Source organism: Solanum pennellii, chromosome 8 (assembly GCF_001406875.1).
Source record: "Solanum pennellii chromosome 8, SPENNV200".
NCBI classification, from domain to species: Eukaryota; Viridiplantae; Streptophyta; class Magnoliopsida; order Solanales; family Solanaceae; genus Solanum; species Solanum pennellii.
The window spans coordinates 62,141,071-62,153,560 of NC_028644.1; the positions used below are offsets into that span (position 1 = coordinate 62,141,071).

General features: G+C 32.2%; 1 protein-coding gene across 1 annotated transcript; it reads right to left on the reverse strand.

Moving 5' to 3' along the window:
• Nucleotides 1-10,490: 10,490 nt before the first annotated feature.
• LOC107028214 lies at nt 10,491-11,974 on the reverse strand. Its single transcript, XM_015229258.2, has 2 exons — nt 11,611-11,974; nt 10,491-11,020 (listed from the first exon to the last, which is right to left on the reverse strand). The coding sequence occupies exons 1-2, from the start codon at nt 11,838-11,840 to the stop codon at nt 10,717-10,719; spliced, it is 534 nt and encodes a 177-aa protein (XP_015084744.1). The 5' UTR covers nt 11,841-11,974; the 3' UTR covers nt 10,491-10,716.
• Between the last annotated feature and the right edge of the window lie 516 nt (nt 11,975-12,490).

Sequence of the window (12,490 nt, forward strand, 5' to 3'; positions counted from 1 at the left end):
TTAATTATTACAAAAAAAAAAAAATCTATTACCAATGAATATTTATTTTATTATACCGCTTTTGCAAAATATATTAGAACCAATACCTAATGATTTTACATTTTGTAGGTAATAATTTCAAAAGAGTTAACGCTTCATATTTATGATTTTACTTTGAGTTAATTATATTTTTAAGAATAATTTGAGAATAACTAAAAAATGCAAAAGTGAAAAGTGGTATTTAATTTATATCAATGTGCATTGCTTCAATAATATACTTATTTTAAAATGGAAAAAGTATAACGATATAGTTAAAAACTTTTGGCTTGAATTTCTAAACTATTATTCATTTTAAAATGGAAAAAGTATAACGATATAGTTAAAAACTTTTATCTAGAATTTCTAAACAATTATTCATCAAACTGATTAAATTAAAAATAATCGATAAAATATATATTATATACATAATCCATGTAACAGATGTGTATAATCATATATAATTTACACATATCATCTTAAAAAAGTATATAGTAAATTTTGTTCGACTATTTGTACAAAGAAACATATTTATTTGTTTTTTCTTAAAAGTAGTGACATGAGAGGGAGGGAGGGAGCAATCAGTACACCAATATTACTTAATGAACACTTCATTTAATGCATCAAATCAATTTCAGAGCATTTAACTACCAACAATTTTAAACTTTATTGTTACTTCCTATTGTAACAACTAGCAAAGAAAATTGTTTGTCCACATTAGACATCAACAAAATCAAACAGCTCATTTGGTTGTAAGAAACATTGGATAATGCATGTAAATACAGAACTCGATTATATACGTCTCCTTTCTACTTTTATCATATTTGTTTGATGATGTCAAACCATGTAAGAATCGAATACTCAAACATAGAATTCAATTTGTTGAACACTCATGTTATGATTTTTTACATCATGAATTGGTTTCGTCTTTTCATTTGTGTTTTTTTTTTAATGTAGTATTCAGATCAAAGATCTTTTAGGTATAAAAATAAATATATGTTGCGGTATAAAAGTAAAGATTGATCTCTTGTGAAATCGTTGTAGAAATTGAAATTTTGTTAAACTCTACAAGACGTGTTTCATTTTAGTTGGGATTCTGCAAGATGTGTTCAATTCCAATTAGAATTTCGTGGAGGTTACTCAATCTTAAACCCTAGTTCACGCCTATGTAAATGGTATATAATTCCCGATCTCAAATATCCCATAAACTCTTGGGTATTTTTAAAGATCAAGATCTCGAATAATAGAATATTTATATAGATGTCAAATCTAAATCATCCTAGTTCGAGAAATACACCACTAACTGGAGGAATTGTACCCGCACTATTATCAATAAAATATTCATGTTTGTTCAGATTTTATTTATGTTATTTATTTATTTATTTATTTTTCATATGTTTAATATTTATCGCAAAAAAAGTCATAAAATTACAAATATAAATTTATGAATATATAATTTCAAAAATCTCCCCTTAAATTTCACTTTATTACACTAAACTCCCTTGTGATTTATTTATAATAATAATACTATGGAAACCTCCACTTATTTTGATCCTTGTGTAACAAATTAAAAAAAGAGAGGAGGTTTTCATATTTTTCGTATTTCAGTTTTGCTAAAAAGCTACAATAAATCTATCAAATCCATTTTACAGTATGGTGATTTGCTATTATGCCAAACTTAGCAGCCACTAATTAATTTAAACTTACTTTTCATATTCGAAATTTAAGATCCATTTTCTCAAAATATTATACGTCAACAGTTATAAGTTCAAAAAATATATATTATATAAAATAACTAAGAAGAAAAAAAGATGATTAGCTTAACCCTTTAAAATCTAAACATGTTATCTTCATGTGGGTTAACACTTAACTTGAACATAACTCAAGTCAATCATCGAAAAGTTTGGTCAGTTTTAATTTAAACCTAGTCCAAATTAATCATACCAAATTATGTCAATATTTCAATTTTATAATTTGATGGGTCAAGTATAATTATATATGATTAAGCAAGAGGTTATATTACTTTTGTTCGATAATTAAATAAATGATAAGGAAAAAAACAAAAATACATAAAACATGAATTTGTAAAATGTTGGGCAAATTAAATTATTTACTAGGGAAAAGACTCAAATATGTCATCAAACTTTCAGAAAAATGCTCATTTACGTTATCACCGTTTAAAAAAAAGTTCATCTATGTCATTATTTTTTAACTTCAATTTTGCAAAATCGTTTCTTAAAACCAATATTCTTCAATTCTTTAGAAAATGACCTCAAATTTCAATAGTAGCTTCCTTCCATGCTAGATACTAAAACTCAATATCTTTTTAGCTCGAATTCAATCTCACTCTATTTTTCTTCACAGACTATTTTTCTTGTATAGTCTATGGAATACCTCACTTTGCTCTCAAATGGTTTTTCTCTCTATCTTGGTGTGTTCTACAAATGAGCAAGAATGCTCTATTTATAGAAGGATAAAACCATGTCTATGTCACTAATGACATATGTAAATATAGCAAAGTCAAAAATGATTGCAAATCTTACCAATTTGCAACCCACCAAATCTTTTATTTTCAACTCCAATTACTATTCCTTTTTAACAATTGCTTGTAGCAATTGAACAGCAAAAGTTGACCAAAAAATGGGATCGATTCAACAAATCTCTCCCTCCAGTCCCACTTACTGGAAGAAGGTCAGAGCTCATACCCACAAGTTCTTTGCATAACTCGAACTTTGTCTTTCGGTATCGTCTTGATCAGCATATCTGCAGGATTTTCACTTGTGTGGATCTTTTTGACGTGAAATGATTCACTCTCCAGTTCCTCACGAATCTAATGATATCTGACGTCGATGTGTTTTGTTCTTGCATGGTACATGGAGTTCTTACTCAAGTCTATTGCACTCTGGCTGTCACAATAGACAATATAATCCATCTGATTCAAACCAAGCTCTTGAAGAAATTGCTTTAGCCATATCATCTTCTTGCCGGCTTCAATAGCCGCAATATACTCAACTTCAGTTGTAGATAGTTCAACACACTTTTGCAACTTTGACTGTCATGATATATCTCCCCCTGAAAAAGTAAACAAATATCCAGTAGTGAATTTTCTGTTATCAAGGTCACCTGCCATATCAGTATCTGTATAGCCATTCAAGATTGAATTTGATGATCCAAAACACAAGTATTCATCTGAGCTTCCTCTAAGATACCTAAGTATCCACTTCACAGCTTTCCAATGCCTTTTTCCGGAATTGTCGAGAAATCTGCTGACAACACCAACTGCGTGAGCAATATCAGGTCTAGTGCACACCATTGCATACATTAGACTTCCGATGACGGAGGAATGTGAAACTTTGGCCATTAACTCTTTTTCCTCCCTAGCTGTAGGACACATCTTCTTGCTCAACTTCATATGACCAGCAAGAGGTGTACTAACATGCTTAACATTCTTCATATTGAAGCGCTCCAGTACACGTTCAATATACTTATTTTGGAACAAATAAATCTTCCTTTCATCTCTGAGATGAGTAATTCTCATGCTCAAAATTTGTTTGGCATGACCCAAGTCTTACATAGAAAAAGACTTACACAACTCTTTCTTCAACTCATCAATCTTGGAAGTATTCTTGCCCACAATCAGCATATCATCCACATACAACAAAAGGATGATAAAATCATTGTCAGAAAATTTTTGTACAAATACACAATAATTTGAAGAAGTCTTCTTATATTCTTGCTCCCCCATAACAGATTCAAAGTTCTTGTACCACTGTCTAGGAGCTTGTTTTAGGCCATATAGATTCTTTCTGAGTTTGCACACAAAATTTTCTTTACCATCTACTTTGAGGCCCTCAGGTTGTTCTATATAAATCTCTTCTTCTAGGTCACCGTGAAGGAAAGCTGTCTTCACATCCATTTGCTCAATCTCTAAATTAAGACTAGCAGCCAAACCTAGAACTGTGCGAATCGAGGACATTTTCACAACAGGAGAAAATATTTCGTCAAAGTCAATACCCTTCCTTTGACTAAATCCCTTAACAACCAATCTAGCTTTGTACCTGGGCTTCAAGTTGTTTTCTTCAACTTTAACTTTGAACACGCACTTGTTTTTCAAAGCTCTCTTGCCCTTAGGCAGTTTTACCAACTCATAAGTGTGGTTCTCATGCAGAGACTTCATCTCATCTTGCATGGCTTCAATCCATTGATCCTTGTGCACATCTTTCATGTCCTCCTCATAACATTCAGGTTTCCCCCCGTCAGTGAGTAACAGATACTCATTGGGTAAATAATGGGAGGGAGGAAACTGCTGTCTTATGGACCTCCGAAGCGAAATATTTGATTTGTCCACAACTTCATGAGCAATAGGATCATCAATAACAATATCATTGTTATTATCAACATCAATATGTTGACTCGATACATGATTCTGGGCGTCACCATGATTATCAAGCCCAACAACATCATGCAGACTTGTGTGAGGAACGTCATCATGATGAACTATACCATCAAAACTTGAAGAGTCTACCTTCTCCGCTTTGTCAATATCTTCAATTGTTTGATTCTCCATGAAAATAATATCACAGCTTCTCACAAGTTTCTTTTTTAATTGGATCATATAGCCTGTAACCAAATTCATCAAGGTCATATCCAATGAAGATGTACTTTCTTGTCTTGGCATCTAACTTGACTCTCATCTTTTGGCACATGTACAAAAGGTTTGCAACCAAATACTCTCAAATGGTCATAGGAAACATCATTTTCGTACCAAACACTATTTGGTACATCACTTTGCAAAGCAACAGCTGGAGATAGATTAATAACATGTGCAGCGATCAATTCCAAAATGAGTTCGGCAACTTTGCTTCAGAAAGCAAATATTTAACTCTTTCCATCAAGGTCCTGTTCACTCTCTCAGCCAAACCATTAAACTGAGGAGTCTTGGGAGGAGTCTTCTGGTGTCTAATATCTTGATGCTTGCAGTATTCATCAAATGGTCCACAATATTTACCACCATTGTCAGTACGAATACATTTTATTTTCTTTCCAGTTTCTTTTTCAACTGAAGCCTGGAACTTCTTGAAGACACCTAACACTTGGTCTTTAGTCTTCAAGACATAAACCCAAAGTTTTCTCGAGCAATCATCAGTGAAAGTGACAAAGTAGAGTGCATCACCCAATTTAATTGTCTTCATTGGTCCACATAAATAAGAGTGCACCTACTAAAGCAACTCTGTCTTTCTCGAAGGAGGGTAGCACTTAAAGGAAACTCTATTTTGTTTACCAGCCAAGCAGTGCTCACACTTTTCTAATTTAGCACTTCTGAAATTTGACAAAAAATTCTTCTTGGCTAGAACATTAAGTCCTTTCTCGCTGATGTGGCTAAGTCTCTTGTGCCATAACGTTGAGGAGTTATCACTCTCAACCGCACTCACCATATCATCACAAGCAGATGTCGTAGTCCAGTATAGACCACGACGTTTGTTACCACAACTAAGGAACCCTTAATGAACTTCCATTTTCCATCACCGTTGGTACTAACATATCCTTCATCATCTAAAACACCAACAGAAATTAGGTGCAGACGAACTTCAGGAGCATGTTTCACATTGTTCAAAACTAGTTTAGTTCCAACACTAGTTTCCAAACAAATTGTACCAATACCAACCACCCTAGAAACAGTCTCATTACCTATACTCAAGGTACCAAAATCACCAAGAGTATAGGAAGAGAAAAAATCCTCCCTTGATGTCACATGATATGCGGCACCAGTGTCCACAACCCAGCTTGACTCATCACAAGCAATATTTATCATATCCGCATCAAGGACAGTAACAAGATCTTCGGTGGTAATGGTGGCTAGGCAATTTTCATTGCCATCTTCTTTAGTTTCCTGTTTGTTTTTGTTTTCCCTCTTCAACTTCCTGCAGAACTTCTTTGTGTGCCCTTTCATGCCACAATGATAGCATTCAATATCCTTAAGTCTTCCTCTAGATTTGCTCCTATTTTGTTCTCTATACTGAGAACCACGATTTTTGTTTCTCCCCTTTAGGCCAGTTATCAGGACATCCGATGAAGAAGAACCTTGAGTTTTTCTTCTCATCTCTTCGTTCAAGACACTACTCTTGACGGAATCCATAGAGATCACACCATTCGGAGCAGAATTTGATAATGAAGTTCTAAATGTTTCCCAAGAGTCTGGTAGGAAACCAAGTAGAATCAAGCCTTGAATTTCTTCATCAAATTTGATGTTTATAGCAGATAATTGGTTCATGATCCCTTGAAAATTATTCAGATGGTCTGTCATCGGAAAACCTTCATGATACTTTAAACTCAACATCTGCTTTATTAAGAACATTTTTTTTATTGCCAATCTTCCGAGCATACAAAATTTCAAGATGCTCCCATAGGGTTTGAGTATGTGTCTCCCCAGAAATATGGTTCAACACATTATCGTCGACCCATTGCCTAATGAATCCACAAACCTGTCTGTGCAACAGATTCCATTCTTCATCGGTTTTATTATCAGGCTTTACAGTGGTAAATACTAGTTTGTAAAAGTTCTTGACATAAAGCAGATCTTTCATTTTTCCCTTCCAAATGACATAATTAACACCATTCAAAGTAATCATTCTACTTGTGTTGACTTCCATTGTTTTTCCCTCAAAAATATTGTTATCGCAAATCAAAGTAAATCTTTTTTGATGTGGAAGTTCAGACTGTGCTGCAACCACAGAGCATACTTAGATAAAACCTTGGCTCTGATACCAAAGTTTGTTGGAAAAACGCGAATAAACACAAAAATATATATGGTAAAAGTAATGAAAATAAAATGGAAAAATAATGACACTAAGAAATTTACGTGGACACCCTTCTCAATAAGGGAAAAAATCACAGGCCAAAAGGAGCAACTGATATTACTATAGTAAGGAATTTTACACTGTGTAGTCACGAATACAATACTTAAAGTGACTACTACACACTCAAAAGGAACAACACTTTTTTGATTTTCACCTTACTAAAATATCGCTCACACTCTATTTTTCTTCACAGACTATTTTTCTTATATAGTCTATGGAATACCTCACTTTGCTCTCAAAATGGTTTTCTCTCTATCTTGGTGTGTTCTACAAATGATCATGAATGCTCTATTTATAGAACGATAAAACCATGCCTATGTCACTAATGACATATGTAAATATAGCAAAGTCAAAAATGGTTGCAAATCTTACTAATTTGCCAACCACCAAATCTTTTATTTTCAACTCCAATTATTTTTCCTTTTTAACAATTGCTTGTGGCAATTGAATAGCAAAAGTTGACCAAAAAATGAGATCGATTCAATATTATGTATATGAAATTCGAGTAGTTGAACCTTGCATTTCCTAGTCAATATACTCCTATTCATTTCTTCATCAACAGTCTCATCAGAAACATAAGAGAAATGAAGAGGTGGAGGCTAGTCATGCAGTGCTTCATAAGGAGTAGTTTGTATTGCAAAATGAAAGGAAGTGTTGTAGCTCCACTCAGCTAAGTCTAGGTACAAGGACCAATCAGCCTGACTATCAGATTAATAAAACCTAAGATAGATTTTTAAGTTACTATTTAAGACTCCAATTTGATTATCTGAGTATAGATCATAGGCTGTGAATGTGCTTAATGTAACTCTATGAACATAAAATGAATCCTACTAAAATCTAATAAGAAATACAGGATCTCTGTAAATCATAATATTTTCTAACACACCGTAGATTTTGAAGATTAAGAAAGATTTGGGCCACTGATGCTTTTGTGTAAGAATGACAGAGAGAAATGACATGACCACCTCTTGGTCAAACTGTCTACTACTACCATAATGGTTTTTCCTTTGGATTTTGGCAGCCCATCGATAAAGTCCATGTTGATGTTGGACTAAGCAGAACTAGGAATTAATATGGGTTACTTTCCAGGATAGATTGCTGCATAATACTTGCTTTTTTGGCAGATCGGGCATTTCTTGAGGAGTTGATATCATCTTTTGACTTTTTTCAATAATATAAGGTTGAAATCCTTCTATAAGTATTCTCTATCTCTGAGTGTCTTCCATTAGGGTTGTTATGCTAGTACTATGAAATCTCCTGTCTAACTTGATCATCCTTGCCCACCACCAACTTGCCCTTTCTTCTAAGCTGGTGATTGATATATGTAAACCATTCTGATAACCTCTTTAACCTCTAGAGCTATTTCCTATTTTGATCTTTTGAAATAGTAAAAAGAACGTGAAAATTTGAAAAAAGTAATTCATGAGTGACTCTACTCGTGGAACGATACCATGTCGTGGTTTGGCTTGTGACTACCTGAGTGAATTTGCAATTCTTTCGAATCCACTTCATGGATTGCTAGTACATATTATGGATTGTCTTCCACAACTCATACAGTTATTTCAGGAGGTCATACTTACACCCTCCACCCCTTTATTTTGTTTCCTACGATAACTGCAATTCAACACCCGCCTGAATTAGGGCAAGAAACAAGGGCTTAAGGGGTGATTAATTATAAATGAATAAACCCTAATCTGTCGAATTGAAAGTTAACATGTGTAATAAAATTAGAGGTGCACTGGAGCAACCGAAAAAATTTCATACGGGGGAGATCCAAGTACTAGTTGGTATTATACAAAGTCGGTAAGGTTTGGCCTCTTTCGTGAAAAATACGACCTACGTCACTACCTTTACGAACTTTTTGACGGCTTTAACTAAAGGGAAAACGTCAAGTTATATATAACGTGAAATCATAGATTCTTTAAATTATTCTTCCGCTAAACGACATTAAAGTACGTTTATATCTTTATTATGTCTTTATAACGATATATATCCAACAAATTTGTCGGGTTTACGCCAGCATCAGTTAAAACGAGACAACTGTCTTCTTTTGTGTGGTGTAAATATTAGATATGCATCTTAGATCTTTGTTTCTTAGTTTTTCACATATCGTTATTACTTCTTTTACTAAGGTTTCTAATACTTGATAAGTGGATTCAGAATCTCCAACATACAATTAAGAAAAGAAATTAAATATCACAAGATTCGAATACTATTTACTCAAATAAATAACAGTTTTTGGGGAATAAAAAGTTATTTACACAAGATTGAGGACTTAACTCACTTGGTGAACTTACTTTATTCTATGGTTAAGGTGAAGAGTTCAAATTCATAAGTAATGTGGCATCTTCTTTTCCCTTCTCTACTTCCCCAATGTAATAAAATAAAATAAAAAGATACTTGTACACACTATCAAAGAAAAAAATGATAACGTTCATTTTTGTGTACATCTGCTCAAATTTGCATGCGCCTCAATTAATTTCATGAGATACATGTCATCTAGCTTTCATTATCAACAAAAATCAGGTAACTTCGTTTATACGTAGACAAATAGGAGGAAAATCACCTATTGATTTTGTTTTAACTGGAATTTGGAATTTGAACCTGAGACTTTACGATTCTGAACACACACTTTATTAACCATTAGTCGAAACGATTATATGCATAATTACGCATACAGGTTCTTTTCATCCGAATTATGCAAATTGATCAAATAAGATTACACACGTTTATCCCAACATGTAGTTTTTTTTCTCTTCATTTGGACTTGTTTTCTATTATAAAAATGATAGCATTTAAAACGAAAAAATTTCCTACTTGTAGATCTAGGACTAGAAATGCATACATAATATCTCATACGAATTTATATATGTTAAAAATGTGTTTTGATTTGATAATTTAGTGCGACCGTTTATGTTGGTATACAAGAGCGCATAGCCACTATCGGCACACAAAATTATACTATTTATATATGATTTAATTTTTTTATATATTTATATATAGATATTGAACTGCTTTGGTTAGCTGTGTTCTCGATTACATATCAAAATATTAATTATGAGAATCGCTCGTCTAAATTGTTTTTTCGTAATTGCTAAAATAAATAATGGCAGATAAGATGCCTATTATAACTTACTACTTGTAGTTGTTGGTTCTATCTCAACGAGTTTAAGTGATAAACATCGTCATTATAAAAATAAATAATTAGACCATCAAATCACCTTTGTCTTTTCAATATATAACTTCCCTATTTTGTTGCTTTATAGGGTTCTTGTAACACTTTTTAGGCATTTTCCTTCACGTATAAAATTAAAGAAACTTGAATGAGTATTAAGTGAATTTTTTAGCAAAAATCACACATACGGATCACAAAGTGAAAATACTACTGAAAGAAAAAAAGGGGCTAACATATATCTATTCAGAAGTCGATTATAAGGTGAAGATTCGAATCTTCATCAATAAAATGAAAATTCAGTTAGTTAACCAAATGAAACAACTAAAATCTCATGATCTCAGGAACTTTATTTTATAATTGTACTTTTTTCCAAACTATTACCATGAAGTTTAGAAAACAATACTTAAATAAACACTTCATTGATAACACAAAATGATCAAAGCTTAACAAAGAAAAGCTCAGATCAATACCCCTAGTAATTGGGCATATCCACTTACATAAAAAGAGAGAATAAAGACATAAAAGAAAAACCATAGGAACTAAAAAACGTCATCACAACCCAAAGGAAAAGACAAATATTAAAAAAACTTTAGTGTCACACAAAAAACGCATGACTATTGAAACTAGACATATTGAGGTGCACAGAAGATGATCATCTGATTTGACCGATTAGTTGATGGATGGCTTGGTAGTGGTGGTGGTGGAATCAACAGAATTAAAGCTAGTGCTGCTAGTGGATGATTTGAACTCTTGTTCAACCTCAACATTGTGTGTGTTTTCACCATCAGTAGGTGTCAAAAGAGGCATTGAACTTGAGCTACTACTACCCCATTTATACAAGGTAGTTGCCATAGTTAAACGTCTCCTTTTGTTCAAAGGGCTTTCTTCCTTTTCAACATCTTCTATATCTTTCACATCACCCAAATTCATGAATGTCTTTGATTTTCCTTCATAAAATCCTGATAATCCACGTCTATAAAATAAAATAAAATTATATCACCAAAAATTAGACGAAATCTTAGCTTAGGAGTATACAAAAATTATTAAATCTACGTGTAATCTATCTTTACAAGCATTTACTACAGATGAAATAACTGAAAACTAAAGATTTGACAAAAAGGAAACATGAAAAATGAGGTTAAAGTTATGCTATAAATCCTTTTGTAAAATTCTTGTTTCCGTCATGAAATGTCTAAATCAGATCCAAAAAAAAAATTATATGAAAAAAATTAAACGAAATCTTAGCTTATAAGTAAAAAGAATTCTTCTTATTTTATAAAAAAATTTATTAAACCTATTGAAATGACTGAAGACGTTTAATCAATCTTCACAAGCATTTACTAAATATGAATTAGTACAGTCAAATCCTTTTAGATAAAATTTGACAAAAAATAAAGTTTTGCTATAAAATTCTTGTCTCAGTAATAAAATGTATCAGATCCAAAAAAAAAAGCACATGACATTTTTTTTCAAAACAATAAAGAAAAAAAGATTTTAGCGAATCTTTTTTTTTGAAAAAAAGTTAATTAAACTGACTAAAAAGGAAAGAAGGAAAACACTAACTTAAAAGGAAGCGCAGCTTCCAATGCAGCCAAAGAATTGAGGGATCCTTCCTCAACAAGACCCTTGCTTTGTGCTTCTTCGCCATCTTCATCATCACCACTATCTCCATGACTCAGCACACCAATTGAAGACGACTTGGAATAAATTTCATCGTCTTTTTTAACTAAATTTGTCATCGTGTCATTATCATCAACAACAACTTCATTTTGATCAACTTGAATAGAAGACATGGTTGATCAAAAAGAGTAACGTTTTTCTTTTTGTTTCTTTGTTTTTGTGTTTGTGTGTAAATGAAATAGAGATGAAGACGATTTTTATAATTGAAATGAAGCGGTGTGTGGGGGATTGGATTACATAGATTATTATAGCGGTGATTAAAACTTAGTAAGAAAGATGAATTTGAAGTCATTTTATTTTCTTAACATAAGGTCATAAAAATATCGTCTTCTTCTATACAAAACCTTTGCCACATTGCATAAGAGTGGCCATTCCACACTCAACCTAATTACCTACACTCCAAAATACACTAAACAAAAATGAAAAACTCATTAAATTTTATTTACTATAATATAATTATATTACTAGAAAATTTGAGTAATTTTACAAAGAGAATATCCAACTTTAATTGTTTCTATACCGTTAATTACTAATGGTTGGAGAAACACCTTTTAAGCGAACCTAGATTTCTTTTTTAAAATTTGTTTTTACTTAAGAATTTGATGAATTTCAGTAATACGTTGGATAATTAGAAATATTCTTAAGGATAGTGTTCACACATCTCAAGCTAAGTTCTTTATGATAGTATTATATCTAGTAAATGAAAATATTTAGAGAAATAATACGATTATGAAAAGATTTGATTATTCTATTTTACTTCCTT